The 17,139-nt window shown below is 30.1% G+C and overlaps 1 protein-coding gene across 14 annotated transcripts in view; it reads right to left on the bottom strand.

The window, feature by feature from the left end:
- Positions 1-17,139, bottom strand: part of LOC130677041 (syntaxin-binding protein 5) — a 408,264-nt gene that overhangs the window by 114,859 nt on the left and 276,266 nt on the right. For 2 of the 14 annotated variants that reach the window (XM_057483597.1, XM_057483596.1), the window contains exon 15: positions 458-914. The exons of the other annotated variants lie outside the window; for them this stretch is intronic. In XM_057483597.1, coding sequence (XP_057339580.1) covers positions 458-914 — 457 coding nt within the window. The remainder of the gene's footprint in view (positions 1-457; positions 915-17,139) is intronic. 14 annotated transcript variants of the gene reach the window in all.

Raw genomic sequence — 17,139 nt, forward strand, 5'->3', positions numbered from 1 at the left:
CAGAGCCAATTTTAAAAACACACCTAGCCAAACAAGATAGAATTGTGCGATCTAGATTAAGATTGATCAGTGGTGCAATGACACAACATGGCTGATAGTATTCATATTTAAGAAGATAAAGAGCGTATGTAAAACACATAAAAGTTAACAAGAAGGAGAATAACAAGAATAGCAAGAATAAGAATAACAGAAGGAAGACATGTGAGCTTTAAACCGCGAAGCAACTGAATGAACATATTGTTTGAAGCGTATAATGCAGGGAGCCTGGATAGATATGTGTTAACATCATTATAAATTGATGGTAACAAATTATAAATTGGTAAATCAGCCCATGAATAATATAAGATAATCTGAGTTAGATTCTTCTAGAAGTGCTTTCTTTTGCTTTCTTCATAGCTAAATGAATTTGTAAAGACTTTAGATAGTGAGTTTAATTTTTAAATTGTTTGAAAAATACCAAAGCTGCTATACTGTCTGACGTTGTTGAGAATCGATTGGGAAGCCGTTGAAGTTTGACTAGCAGATGTTAAATTACGACTTTCACCATGACTATGTTGAACTGACGTTGATGATAAACCAGCCGTTAAATCTGTCTCGTAGTTAGTTACTGATGTACTTAAACATTTTTGTAATTTTCTAATTCCATGGGTGGTACGCGATTGATGATGGTGTTGATGATGATGATGAAGGGAATGATGACGCGATTCCATTGGAGATTTACGAAACATATTCGATAATCCAGTATCATCATTAACTAATAATGAAGATGTTGATCCAGAATCGATTGCCAATGTACGATTATTAGTCGATTGAGTAATACCATCATTACTATCACTATTATTATCCCCACATTTTTCAACGCTGACACTCATTATATGTCTTGTTGTTGTAGGTGACACGCACATCCCGTTCATCTACAAATCAGCCAAATTTATTTATAACAGTCAAAATCTAATCTGTTGATTGGCTATTTTTTTTTTCTATTTTTGGTTATGAAAGTTGTAGTTCTATAATGGCATCAAATAAACTTTTCAAAAAATAAAATTTAGCTCAAAACAAAAGTCATGGTTTGTAGTTAACAACAACTGAATTTAATGTTTTTTTTTTTTTTTTTGCATTATTAATGAAGAATAAGTAAGATACTAGAAAGAAAAAACAAAAGTCAAATAAAACCTTAATTTTGAAAAAAAATTTTCCCATACAAATTAATAGTATTTTATATATATAGAATGAATGGGGATAACATCCAAAATGTGGAAATTGACATCCAACCCACAGGCGAGTATATTACATACGAGAATATTATACTCATTTTTAATAGATGGGAATCTGTTTTTGTACAAAATTCTCAAAGAATCATTAATAGCGTGGTTATACAGGGCAAATTGGTGCATACACTATTCAGAAATTTTAATTTCTTTGACACACTAGTATTGCACTGTATTTGTCTTAAGAATAAGAAAGGTCATTAAGTGAATGTAACTGTTATAAGGTCTTCGGTAGATGATATAAGTTATATCCATATTAAAGACAACCGACTTCTTTGGACTTGTTTTCAGATAGCTTTAAAAACAGAGGACTTATGGCGCTAATAAATTAGGATAATTAACTCGCCTTAGCAGATGTGAATCACGTTGAATCACTATGAATTACAGTCAAGCGGTAAATCACAGTGCTCTACTGTAAATCAGAATGATTTCACGGTGAATCACCGTAAAATTGCAAAATTCTTAAATGTAGATTTACCGTGATTTGGTGAATGGCTGGATATCACCGTGATATTATGATATTCAAAAAATACGATTCACGGTGCTCATTTGTGATTTCACACGAAACGACCTTTTTTTTGAACCAACTCACCATAATTTTTCTTAAGAATCACTGTTTATTCAATTCTGACCATTAGGTTATCAAATATGCGAAAATAACACTAAGATCAAGGTGATATCACAGTGTGAGCGCATGGTAATTGAACTCGATGTATGGTGAGTCATGGTATTTTTAGGAAAATCAAAATGACCCAGGGTGATTGTCCACGGTGATTCACAGTAAATTAGATCCAACATGATCTTTTTATTATCATCTGTGCAAAACGAAATATTTTAAGATGCCCTCTGTCAACATTTTTCTATATTATTTGCGTTGAAACAGCAAGTTTTAAAGTCCTTTTAGCCAAAACAACAAAATTTCAGCTGAATGCGAATTAGCAATCTCTAGGGATGAAAATACGCTTTTTTTCTGCCCACTGCATTAGTTTCTGAATTTATTTCAGCTCGTAATAATTCCATTCATTATTTATATACCTCATTTGAAACATCTAATATCATGGTTGAAATATGCGCTAGTCATCTGTAATTGTCTCGTTTCAACTGGCTGCAAGTATTGAAATTCAAAGCTTCGTCGCAGATGATGTGAAAAATAAAATGTGTGGCATGGGATGAAATATGATTTTAGATTTGACGTAATGGGCAGTCAAGCTTAGCTTCATCTAAAATCAAATTCGATTAATCCCTGCTATGTAATATACACTATACCGGTTTTTCTCTGAGCATGATGTACAAAAACAATTTTATGAACTTGATGTTTTCTTGTATTCATTCAAATGAGGTAGAAACGTAAACTTATTTTTACTTTTGAAATTAAAAAGAAAAACATAAATAATAAATAATCCTAATAATTAAAACTTTGATCGACTTTTTGTTTATCATTTAATCGATACAATTTGTGAAATTTTTTTTTCACTCAAGTTCCAGATTTCTTAAATTGCGATTAATTAATCAATCACAAATATTTTTATCTATTCATTCACATTTTTTGATACGAATTATCAAAACTTTGGAGTTACGAATCCTACTTAATGTCTCGCATAAAAAATTTATTCCACATATTATTCATTCATTAATTTATATTAATTTTAACAACATAATGCAGAGTCTTAAATAATATCAGTCAATCATGATTTGAAACGGAGAAATGTAATCTGCAAAAATATATGGGTCATTCCATATCAATTCAACGACGTTTTCCCGTTGCACGAAAAATTAATTTTATAACTAAAAATTGCCAAAAAAGTATTAAAATATTTTTATTTTCTGTTTTAAAATTTTTTTTCAGAAAGAGCGTTGAAAACAAAAAAAAAGATCCCCCATGAAGTGAGATTATCATAATTATAATCAAAGATATACACTTATTTAGCAAAAATCAACAACTCCGGAATGGGTGGAAATAAAGAGCTAAAAATTTAGCTGGAGACTTTTTCCTATATGTATGAAAACCTATTAAAAAACCAAAAAATCGAAGAGGGTCACCCTCGCAACATCGTTGAATTGATATGAAATGACCCATATACTATTGTTTGATGAATAATTATAATATGTACTAAGGTTATATTAATAATAATCTTTGAAGTAAAATAATTATCGTTAATGATAATAACGGATTATCAGTGAAATTTTTTTAAGAGCAAAAAGTTATTTACAAAAAGAAATAAATTTTCTACCCCTGTATCTAATTTTAAGTCATTAATATTCATTTTAAATGAACGATTTTTTACATAAATAACGATGATGCTGACATTATTATTGTTATTAAACCATAAATGCTATTACGTGCAGACGAAAGCCTTTACTCATTTTTTTATTCATTACCAAGAGAAATATTAATTGACAATTGATTTTTTAATTACAACTGTTAAGGAGATCTTAATAATTTGACTAAATTAGTAAAGTTAAAAAAATATTTAAAAATTAAATTTCCGTACTATGCTTAATTAACCAGCCTAAAAAAATTCTCGACAAAAAAAGCCGTAGCATCTAAAACCTTAGTAATATATAAGAATGAAGCTTAATGAAGAATATGGTGATGTCTTATACTGAAAGTTTAAGACGGAGATATTAGTCAATTTCAATATAGTTGAAATTAATATATTGTACCTTAATCTAGTAATTATTATATACTAAAGTCGTTTAGTTGAGGTCGCTTTGTTTTGAGTTATTTTGGTACGGAACCTAAATGGCGAATTTTTTATTAATGTGATTAAGTAATTGCATATTCCATTTGTCTCATCATCTACACTAACGCAAAAAATTGAAGGAACAGAAAATTTTTTGAAATTTTTTAGTGACTTTTGCAAGGCTGTTATTTTGTGAAAAATAATCATATCGAGATTTTAAAAAAAGCGTTTTATAGCTTGAAATCTCTAGTTTTGGTGAAGTTTCATTAAAATTATTTTAGAGCTATGGCTATTGCGCAAACATGAGAAATACCGCGAGACAAAAAAATTTCCAAATTTTTTTTTTTTTTTCAAAGAGCCCACGGGCCATAGAAAAATTTTCTCAGCTAAACCAATGCATAGGTCGTTTAGCAAATTTATTCAGCTTTAATTCAGATTTTTTTTGTATCTTTGTAGGACAATTTGTCGCAGAGATATCAGACTACAAATGAAAAAAGATTCTTTTGGCTTTGATTATCGATATCTCAGCTACCAGTAATGCTACCGATATCTCAGCTACCAATAATGGCACGGTAAATTAAAGGGCGGCGTTAAAAACTTGAATAATTCCCGACTAGACCCTTTCATTATTTTTTGAAAAAAAATTTTTTTTTATCTTTAACATCCATTAGACCCGACTAGGAATTTTGGTGATGCTTGCCGAAAAATCAGTTTGGCCCGAACTAGGCTTGCCTAAGTAAGGCAAGCCTGATTCGTATCTAATTAGATTTTCATAAGGCAAAACGAACATTGGCATGCCAAAAAAATTCCAGATTCGATTGTGATCACGAAACTCTGTGGCATTGCCGAAGTACGGCATACTATTGGAATTCCTGACTGGTAGGTAGCAATGGTAACCTGAAGTTTGCCGAAAATTGGTATGCCGAAGTTAGACCAAACTAGGGAAGTCTGTGGCAAGGCCACACTCAGCCCTAACATTGGAATTCCTGACTGGTAGGTGGCAATCGTAACTAGACTATATATATCCCGACTGTAATTCCAGTGCGGCATGTCAAAAATCCGATTCGGGACGAATGAGGCTTTTCGAAATACGGCAAACCTAATTTGAACCTTGTCTGTTTCTTATCAGGAAAGTTGAAACTGAATATACCAACACTTTTCAAAACTTGGTTGTTATTAGGAGTTTCTGGTTGGGCGTAAGTTCAGTGTATCTTTGGAATTCCTGACTAAAACACAATGATGATGACTAAAGACTTGCCAAAGCTAGGTATGTCAAATTTGGCTGTTATTTGGAGAGTCTTCGTCATTGCTTATGTTAGGTATATCTTTGGAATTTCTGATTGGTACCGAACAATATTTAAATAGCATAAATAAACTTAGGAGCCACAATCGGTAGTGTAGTGTAGTCGTTAAAGCGTCGGTCTTTCGTGCGTAGGGTTCCGGGTTCGAATCCCACGATATCGGTCCTTGATAAGTTTCCCGTTTTTCCTCAAATAAAAAATTTCTAATTTGATTGGACATTGAAATAAACATATCTGATGGTAACTGCCCTGCAAAAATAATTTTAAACGATGAAAAAAAAAAAAAAAAAAAAAATTTTAATTTAGTTAAGCAAAATTATATGGTCATTACAGTCATACATGATCATATATTGCCAATTTCTATGTATAAGCATAGGGCTTGTATACGATGCGAGCCTTATGCGGTTGCCTCATTTGGCGCGAGCTCGGTTTATGCTACCATCAGCAAGTATGGTTTCCAAACCGCTGCCTAAGAAGGAAGCCAAATTAGGCAGTGCCTCGCAACTGCGTTACTTTCGGGATCTCGAACTAGTTTGGTTGCCTCATTTGGCGCAAGTCTGGAATTTGGCATGCCTTATTCGGGCCTAATCACTGCCTAACTAAAATTTCTTGTCGGGGTAGTAAATGCAAAAAAATGACTTTTTTTAGTTTTTCAGTAAATCAACCACTACTATGTAAATATCGATGAAAAGACTAATGTTACCGTTTTTTTTAGGTTAATGTACCCCGAATAACCTTGTAAATTTTTCAATTGATCTATCGAACCGTTTTTCGGGGGTTATCGATCAAAGTTTTGCTAAACAATGAAAGAAACGAGTTTTGTTCCTTTAATTGTGTAATTATCATCAAAATGAAAAAATGTTTTTTTCTTTATTTTTCTTCCATTTATGCGTTAGTTCCTCAGTAAATATGAGAAATATGAAAAAAGAAAAAAATGAAATCTCCAGAAAATGTCTAAAAAAATCGGTCTATCGCTTGATCCTGCGGGCCAGTCCCAAAACTTCCCGCTGTTTTCCTCCTTGAGTTCGAAAACATTGATGTGAATACATTTTTGAGCTCTTCGAGCTCGAAAATGCTTCTGTATGCCATTGTTTTCGAAAAAAAAAACGTTTTTTACCATTTTTTTCTCCAACGATATCTCTCGAACGAATTGATCGATTAAGACGGTTGAGGGGGCAATTGACGCGTTTTATTGAGTTCTAAAGCTGATCAGATTTCGAATTGATTTATCTAGTTATTTTTGATAAATTTCAAAAAAACTTTTTTGTAATTCTTTCGTAAACGGCTTCTCTTGAACGAATAAATCGATTTCGATGGTTGAAGTGGCATTCGACGCGGCTTATGAAGTTTTAGAACTTATTAGATTTTAGAATCAATCTATCGAGCACATTACAAGTGTAACGGGGTGAAATTTGTTTCTTTCAAATTCAAATTCAAATTCGACTCGCGCCAAAACGAGAGCGACCTCCTCCTACAACAACGGCCGATAACCTAACAATCTACTCATCGCCGGGGTCACTGCTGTCGAGTTTTGGGGCAGTTTGTTTTTATAGACGTTGGCCAGCCTGCGAGTGAGGGGTTCGAGGCTCGGCGTTTTGCGAGCGGCGTTCTCTTGGTTCTTGGCGTTCATCAACGACGGACGCAATTCCCGCACTGCTATATATCTATCTATAAAATTACATTACAACATCCAGTATCAAATATACACATATACGCCATTTGCCAAGAGCGCATAAACCCACTGGTGAGTGGAAGCTTATTTCAGTTTATAATAAATTACTTGGAATATTGAAGAATTGGTTGGAAGTAGATTTGGGACCTCGTGAAGGAGGATTGTATTTGAGGAGGTTAAAGGACTGGAGGATTGTTGGAGTTTGTTGGAGAGGAGAGGATCGGCAGAGGTCAAAGGAGAATCGTTGGAGTTTGATAGTGTTGAAGTGAGTGGAGTTTTGCCTTGTTGAAAATCGATTGTAAAGCTTGTTATTTATAAAATTGTTAATTGAGTCATTTATGAAATTGTTAATAGAGTCACTTATAAAATTGTGATAGTAGAGTCATTTATAAAATTGTACAGTAGAGTCAGTTATAAATTTTGTCATAGTAGAGTCAGTTATAAATTTTTGTCAAATCGAGTCTGTCGTAGTTTATATAAATTAGAGTCACATCATTGCATCAGCCATTTGTAAAAATTGTTCACGTCCATATAAAATTTGTAAGACGACCTCGTCTTGAATAAACGCCAGACTAATTAATTTACATAATCTGCATATTAATTAATTTCATAAACATTTCCCCTACAAGTATAAGTTACGACAAATTTCTCTCTTCTAAACTTTGATTCACTGCGTGGTTCAGTCGGGGCTTACCTTCACCTTAAGGTACTGAGACAGTCAGACAGGTTTCGCAAAACACCTCAAGTTTTTCACATGTGTGGGACACTTATTATATTGAGACCACAATCAAAATTAATATAATAAGCACACCCATTACACAAGTTATTTAAAAAAAAATTTTTTTTTTAATGTTATTTTTGGAATATCTCCGAACGCACCTTACCGATCAAGCTCAAATATTTACAACTTCTAGAAATTAACATGCCGCGTCGAATGCGACCTTGACGATCAAAATCGGTTCATCCGTTCAAAAGTTACATATATTTATATATTTACGTACGTACATGCACACATACATACACTCGGACATCATGTTGGAATTAGTCAGAATAGCTTCCTAGAACCTCAAAACGTCAAGATCTGATTGAAATTCGATTTTCGAAAATCGAACCGAAACCAATAACTTCCCGAATTTTCGAAAATTTTCAATTTTTGTAGTAGGAAATTAAAAACAATTAAATTATTATCTTCCTGCTAAAAAAATTGACAATTAAAAAAAAAAAAAAGGGAACTTATTGGTTTCGGTCCGATTTTGGAAAACCGAATTTTCAATAGATCTTGACGTTTCGACGTTCTCGGAAGCTATTCTGACTATTTTCAAGACGATGACCGAGTGTATGAATGTGTATGTAAATATTCTGTAACTTTTGAACGGATGAACCGATGATGATCTCTAAGGTGGCATTTGCCGCTGCTTATTAATTCCTTCAAGTTGTAAAAAATTGAGCTTGATCGGTTGAGTGCATTTGGAGATACTCCAAAAATAAAATTTTTTCAAATAACTTGTAATGTGCTCGATAAATTGATTCCAAAATCTCATCAGCTTTAGAACTTTATAAACCGCGTCAAATGCCACTTCAACAATCAAAATCGGTTTATTCGTCCAAGCAAAACTGCTGTCAAAAAAATTGGGAAAAAAAATTTTTTTTTAATTTTTTAAATTTCTCAAAAATAACTAGATAAATCAATTCCAAAATCTAATCAGCTCTAGAACTCAATAAAACACGTCGATCGTCGCCTCAACCATTTCAATCACTTGATTCGTTCGAGAAATATCGTCTGAGAAAAAAATGGTAGAAAAAGGTTTTTCGCGAATATCTTTAAAACGACTGAACTAATCATTTCCAAAATTTAATTGGCTCGGAAACTCAGTAAAACGCGCTGATTGTTACATTTAACATCAAAATTCGTAAATTAGTTGAAAAGATGTCGACGACGAAGAGTTAAAAAAATAACGTTTTATGTTATTTTCTCCGGATAAATCATGATATAATGTATTATAATATGTTTGCGGTTGAAAAGCTCATAAAAAAACAATGGCATCCAAGAGTATTTTCGAGATCGAAGAGCTTGAAAATGTATTCACGATAATGTTTTCGAGTTCAAGTAGCTCGAAAACAGCGGGAAGTTTTGGGGCTGGCCCGCAGGAACAACCGTTGCCCAAATTTTTTTTTCGTGTTCGAATTTTTAGGTAGATTTTTTTAAATACCTATAGGTATTTTATTTGTCCTCATGGTCGATTTTTCAAGAAATTTTGTCATAGCCTATCATAATTGGCTGAGTCGAGTTCAAAAATACCATTCATTGAAAAATTTTTATATGTATATAAATATTAGGGTGCTTCAAAAAAAAACTTTAATTTTTTTTTATCTTACCCCCTAAAACGTTAGTGGTTGCCGAGAAAAAAAATCCTCCCAAAAGCTAGGCTCTTTAGCTCAACTCTAAGAGGTCGCTATTTTAATTTTAATTTTCCATCTGATTAACATGTAAAAATTTATTTTTTTATTCAAAGTGTAATTACTCGTAAGCTGCTCAATATTTTTTAAATTTATACATTAGACTGGCCCAAAAAAATTGACTATTTTTTTTTCTTAGCTACATCGAGAATATTATTCAGAATGATGAAAAAAAAATTTTATGAAAGTTTGAGCCCTTAATATTAATTTTAAGAGGTCAATCATCGCTGTTTTTAATTTTAATTCATAATTTGATGTTTTACGTCAAAACTGCTAAAACATTGGAGTAAAAACAATTCATTTCCACTTATTCTTATGTAAAATTGAAATCCCTACAAGAAAGGTCTGATTGGAAATTTTCGTCAGACAAGCCGTTTTCGATTAATTAAGCTTAAGAAATTGAAATATTTTTTCGATTTAACATTTTTACTTTTGAATTTTGTAACTGACGAATCAATATATATCTAAAAAAGACCATGACAAATTTTTGAAGGAAATTTGATGTTCTACAAAAAAGGTTTCTTTACATTTCTTGCTAAATTCACTCCTTCGAAAGTTATTTGAAGTTGAGGTTGAGTCAAAACGATTTTAATAACCTGAATAACTTTCGAAGGAGTGAATTTAGCAAAAAATGTTGAGAAACCTTTTTTGTAGAGCATTAAATTTCTTTCAAAAACCGATCATGGTTTTTCTAAGATATTTATTGATTCGTCAGTTACAAAATTCAAAAGTAAAAATGTTAAATCGAAAAATATGTAAATTTATTAAGCTTAATTAATCGGAAACGGCTTGTCTGACGAAAATTTTCAATCAGAACTTTTTGTAGGGAATTTAATTTTACATAAGAATAAGTAGAAATGAATTGTTTTTACTCCAATGTTTGAGCAGTTCTGACGTAAAACATCAAATTATGAATTAAAATTAAAAACAGCGATAATAGACCTCTTAAAATTAATATTAAGGGCTCAAACTTGTCATAAATTTTTTTTTATCATTCTGAATAATATTCTCGATGTAGCTAAGAAAAAAAAAATAATCAATTTTTTTGGCCCAGTCTATTATACATAGATCTTCAAAGTTGATTCTCAAGCTTTCCAAAACCCTGTGACAAGTCATAATTATTCCCAATTGAAGCTAGCAAAAAAAAATCGAAAATTAACAATTTCATTTTGAAATACAAAATCGATACTTTTCAGATGGCTTCAATTGACATTTGAATAATGGTAATTATGACTTGTCATAGGGTTTTAGAAAGCTTGATGACTCAAATTTAAAGGTATATGTATAAATTTCAAAAATATTGAGCAGCGAACAAGTAATTACACTTTGAGTGAAAAAATGAATTTTTACATGTTAATCAGATAGAAAATTAAAATTGAAATAGAGACCTCTTAGAGTTGAGCTAGAGAGCCCATCTTTTGGGAGGATTATTTTCTAGGCAACCACTAATGTTTAAGGGGGTAAGAGCGAAAAAAAAAAAATAAAATCGATCTTAAAATCGATCAGAAGACTATTTTTTTTATGAGCATGACATTAAAATAAAAATAACTAGAAAACAATGCGGAATTCGAAAAAACTTTATTTGAAATAACTTCTAGGGAATAAAATTGTCTACAAAAAAAGTCCAATGATATTTTGTCATAGGTCTGATAGTTTCGCCGGAAAAGTAAGAAAATCTCAAAATTTAATATGAATTCGACTTCAACCTCAAATAACTTTTGAACAAATAAATTCCTCAAAAAATGATAAGAACCTTTTTTTGTAGAGCATTCAATTTCCTACAAAAATATGCCTGCCAATTATTCCTATGACGCATCGTTAGCTACTTATAAAAATCAGAAGACGTAATAAAAATTTTTTCCATGTTATTCTTATGGAAAATAGAAAAGTGCGATGAGGAACCTCTTAATGTTAATATTAAGAGCTCTAATTTTCACAGGCGTCATTTTTTATCTAAATGACACTTTTGAACCTGTTTCCGAGAAAAAAAAAAATTTGTTATTTTTTGGATCACCCTAATATATATATGTGAGCGTGGCGGCGCGAGTCAGCCGTGTCTCTGTACCAGTGTCGTATGCCTCTTTAACCTCTCACGTATTTAAACTTATTAATAATAGTTAAATATAAATTATAACTGGTATTTACTCATTTTTTTATTAATCTATCATCATTCTTTACCAATTCCATGAGAAATCTTTGAGCTTAATATTAATTTTTGCATTTTTAATTATCTCAATATTTGTTTGCGCCGTTTTTGATAATTTTAATGAATTTATAAATCTCGAACTTTTTATGAATTGTGTAATTTTTCATCAATACATATTTTGTTAAGTATGTATATTTTCGTTTCTAACCCCGTTTCCTAATTCGAAATTTTATTAATACGCAATCAAATTATTATTGCGCTCATAATTTATACATAAATATATAAGTATACTAACAATATTTAAATCACGGATTAAGAATCTCGGATTGACAAACTGACCTTCAAAAATTGTTCAACCTTATTAGAAATGTACAAGGGCCGCCTTCGTTTTGAACTAAGAGCGAGCTTGCAAAAATCAGGGCAGCGCTGAAAATTTTCGAAAAATCTACCTTCCATTTTGGCTGCCACGCGGCATTTATTTTTTAAATTTAAAAAAAATTTTTTTTTTCTCTTTTCCTCATATTTACTGAGGAACTAACGCATTAATGGAAGAAAAATAAAGAAAAAAACATTTTTTAATTTTTATGATGATTACACAAATAAAGGAACAAAACTTGTTCCTTTCATTGTTTAGCAAAACTTTGATCGATAACCCCCGAAAAACGGTTCGATAGATCAATTGAAAAATTTACAAGGTTATTCGGGGTACATTAACCTAAAAAAAAAAAACCTGGGAACATTAGTCTTTTCATCGATATTTATAAAGTAGTGGTTGATTTACTGAAAACCAAAAAAAGTCATTTTTTTGCATTTACTTCTAATGGATTTTAAAAATAAAAAAAAATTTTTTTAAAAGATAATGAAAGGGTCTTGTCGGGGATTTATTCAAGTTTTTAACGCCACCCTTAAATTTACTGTGGCATTATTGGTAGCTGAGATATCGATGATTAAAGCCAAAAGGATCTTTTTTCATTTGTAGTCTGATATCTCTGCGACAAATTGTCCTACAAGGATACGAAAAAATCCGAATTAAAGCTGAATCAATTTGCTAAACGACCTATGCATTGGTTTAGCTAAGAAAATTTTTCCATGGCCCGTGGGTTCTTTGAAAAAAATAAAGAAAATTTGGTAATTTTTTTGTCTCGCGGTATTTCTCATGTTTGCGCAATAGCCGTAGCTCTAAAATAATTTTAATGAAAATGCATCAAAACTAGAGATTTCAAGCTATAAAACGCTTTTTTTAAAATCTTGGTATGACGTTCTGGGTTATAAATAACGCATTCTCATGGTGGTAATAAACAAAGCCGTGTAGAGGTAGGATTCATGGTCAGTAGTACAGGCTTGTGTGTGTGAGTACCCAGGAATCAATCTCATTACCCACAACAGATCGTTAGTCGTGTTTACGTATATATTTGGAAAAAGCATTTCCCGACTACTTGCCTGTCGCAAAGCATGACCATACAAAATACAATATTTTAGCTGGCAACTTATATTATCATTGTTAGATAAAAAAAAATGAAACAACATTGAAAAATTTGCAACGAATAAAAGAATGCCATTTTGATATTTAAAAAATTTTTAACCAAAAAACCTTAATTATTTATGGGTTGACTCCGTTGTTCTTCCATTTTTTATGTATAGCGCAATACATTCATTTTAGAAGAATGTTTTCAAAACTGGAAATTTTGGGGTACATGGTTAGTGTATTTTGAGATTGATTTTCTTTATAACATATCGATACTGCCATTCTAATGCGTAGTATCCCACAAAATATGACATTTTCACTTTTTTTGAAAAATGAAATCATTGTAACAACATGCAGCTTATATAAAAATTTTAGAGGTCAAATTGTTTATTTAGTATTTTAAAAAAGATATTCTAATATATCGTATCCCACACGCAGACTTGCGCGCTATTCTAATATGTCGTAACTCATTCGTAAAGGTTCAGTCACGCTTAGTGTTCTTAATTTTAAGTTAATTTTAAACAAGCAATTAATGACATGAGTGAGAAGTTAATTATGTATAATTTTCTTTTTGATAAGTTTCCAATTATTCTTCAAATATTCCTATTTGAAATTCATTAATGAAACCTTTTCATTCAAAAGATGTTAACAAAAGGTAATTAATTTTATAAGACCTTTACATTACACAGTAAAAGTAGATTCGCAAAAGTGAAAAAAAGAGCCACCCAGCCATACTCGGAATAGAAAGGTATCCATATTTCTTATTTTAATTAATTCAAAAATTTAATTTTTAAGGTAGATTTCATAAAGAAATCTACATATTGTATTTCTTATTCTTATACAAAAATTAAATTCCATACTGATTTTATATTATCATGTAAATAATAATTAGTATGAGTTAATTCTTTTACATAATTTTAATTTGATGAAGTTGCTACGTCAACTGGAAAAATTCTTGTGTAAAATTACGTAATTATCTTTTAAGATTTGTAAAAAGAACCATATGAAAACTACATATAAGAACCACATTATAAAAAATAAACTAATCAAAATAAAGTTACAATAGTGATAAATAATGCTTCTTTCATTAGCTACAGTATGAATTTTACGAAATTAAGTCATGTCATCATTTAAAAGCAATTCGATAATAAAGCTGCGAAAGTAAATTTCTTTGATTTTTTTGCGAATTTTCTAGACAATCAACGGTTAGAAGAAATCCTTAAAATTATAAGTTATATAGCAGAAATTATAACTAATCACACAAATTTTAAAATCTATCTTAAAAAATTGAGTTATAACTTTCGGTTCAAAAGTTATTCAAGGATAAAGCGATAGTAGGTCATTTTTATGAAAAATGTACATGGGTCATTCCACCAATCAAAATTTTTTTTGACATGTGACCCTCGCCCGCATGAAAAAAGTGTATAGGTGAAAAATATATCTCAAATTATAATTGGATATATAAAATTATACGTCAATGTATAATTCTCAATTTATTTTCATGCTACTATTTTTTGCCGTTTTGATGTACTTGATTATACTTTATCAGTATAAGTAAGATTTATAATTTAATATACTCATATAAATTTTGTATAAGCTAAACTATACCCGAATTATATAATAAAAATTATATATAATGAGTATACTCTAATTATATCGAAATTCTCAGGAGAAAATTCTCAGGAAGACCTAAGTTGTTTTGGAGTAAAAAGAAATAATCTTGAGAAATAAATTTTCTGAAGATAATTTTTTTTTTTCGACCGATATGATTTTTGTTTTCCTAAGCTATACTACATTGTATACTTCTTTTATATATTTGGGATATACTCGTTGATAGATTTGCAATGTATATCGATTATGATACTTTCTACTTCTATCATAAATATCTTCGATCAACTATAGTTTAGTTTATAAATTTCGAATGTATTAAAAAGTATACATTAAGGTATAGTTTTACATATATGTAATAATATACAATTAATTATATCTTAAATTTATAATAACTAAGTATTACAGGTTATAACTCATTTATAAGATATTTTGCCGAATTCATAGAAAGTATACACATTGCTATACTTTGTAGTATACTTTAAAACTATACATTTTATTCATGCGGGCGCGGATTTTGTTCAAATTTTGTGGAGTGATTCTCTACATCAGAATGAAGATTCCCCGAAGAGCTGAGCTCTTAACATTAAGTACTTTCGAAGTAATGATTTTTTGAATTTTGACATTTTTTTCTTTTAACTTTTTCATTAATTTTTTTTTATAGTAAAAAAATTTTCTATAAAAATGCAAGCTCAGCATTGTTTGTAAAAAATTCTCAGCTTTTCGATAAAACTATTCATTTTTCACGATAAATAACGGAAGACCCTCAAAACTTTAATTAAAGTGAAAAAAGTGATTTTTATGAATTTGCGATAATTTTTCCTTCAAATTTGATATTTTTTTCTGAAAGCTAAGAATTTTTTATAAAAATTATGTCATACTGGCGATGGGGTTATTTATTGTTAGAACATTAATAAATTATAAAATAATAATATTTGATTTTATGACGTTTTTTAAACGGTAAAATATTTGTATACAAATCTTCCAAGTTTCAACATTTGAATTTTTCGTCAAAAAATTCGCGTAATATACTCTATTGTACATCTAGTGAGTGCTGCTGTTTAACTGTAAATTATACTTTTTAAAAACCCGGTGATTACTGGCTTTGAAAATCGATCAGAACCACTTTTTTAAGAGCTTGAAATTAAAATGAAAATAACTAGAAAACAATGCGGAATTTGAAAAAACTTTACTAATAATAATTTGTAGAGAATAAAATTGGCAACAAAAATGATCCTATAATATTTTGTGATAAGTGTTAATAAAAGAGATAGATATTGATACGTGTGTAAGAAGAACGAGTGATTTACTGTGTGAACACTTCAACGTATTTATTCAAACTAAACTTAAAACTAGTAATACAAAATAAGTAGGATTATTGATGATGATAATGTATAGGAATGTAGATAGATTTTGTATATGTATCGAATAGTGCATAGCAACGACGTTGACTCATATCTAACAATAAGTCTGATAGTTTCACCGAAAAAGTAAAACGATCTCCCACTTTACTTCGAGCTCTAATAACTTTGAAACAGACGAATTTATCGAAAAATGATAAGAAACCTTTTTTGTAGAGCGTTCAATTTTCTACAAAAATATATATTAGTCTCTTTGATCTATCGATTTGTTAAAGAGGTTAAAAATACTTAAAGCTAAAAAAAAATTTTTTCTATGTTATTTAAATGGGAAAAACGAATTTTCCACATGCACTTAAAAAAAAAAATCTGGCTCCGAAATGAAGCACCCTAATATATATATATATATATATATATATATATATATATATATATATATATATATATATATATATATATATATATATATATATATATATATATATATATATATATATATATATATGTGGAGCATTCCATACCAAATCGGCCACTTTTTGAGGTCACCCCCTCCGATATTTTTGAAAAATTTATATGTTTTGGAGGCTGAGAAAAAACGCTCTCATGAATGCTTTCAAATTTTTTTAACTATTCGTTTCCGAGATACCGATTTTTTTCAGAATACGAGGATTTTTTTGAAACGGTTATAACTTCGCAAAAAATACACCAATCGGATCGTTTTGTTTTCAAAATCTTTGTTTTTGAATGTTCTTTCAAGAAAAATATACGTTTTTATTCTTAATCAATTCCTTCATTGTTTATTTTGAGTTTTAAGAAAATTAAAACGTTTTTTCGAATTGTATGACCCCTTTGATTTGTTTGAAAAAATTCTCAAAAAAACTTGGATGAATTTAGAAAATTTTGAGACTAATCCGATCGTGGGCAAACAATTCGTTGAATTTTTTTCTTAATTCGAAAAATTTTTTTTTCCCTAATTTATATTTTTCGACTTAATTTGACCAATAAACATTCTCAGATCAGTCTATTTAGATGCTATGATTTTTTTTTAAATACTGTGCCGTTCGGAGTATACTATTTTTTGAAGTTTTTCTACTCATGCAATAAATGAATTTTACAAATCAACTAAAATCTACTTATGAGTTATCTTTATGACCTAGGAGAGGTGATACGTGGCCTTATT

This window comes from Microplitis mediator, chromosome 11, assembly GCF_029852145.1.
Source record: "Microplitis mediator isolate UGA2020A chromosome 11, iyMicMedi2.1, whole genome shotgun sequence".
In the NCBI taxonomy this organism is placed as follows: domain Eukaryota; kingdom Metazoa; phylum Arthropoda; class Insecta; order Hymenoptera; family Braconidae; genus Microplitis; species Microplitis mediator.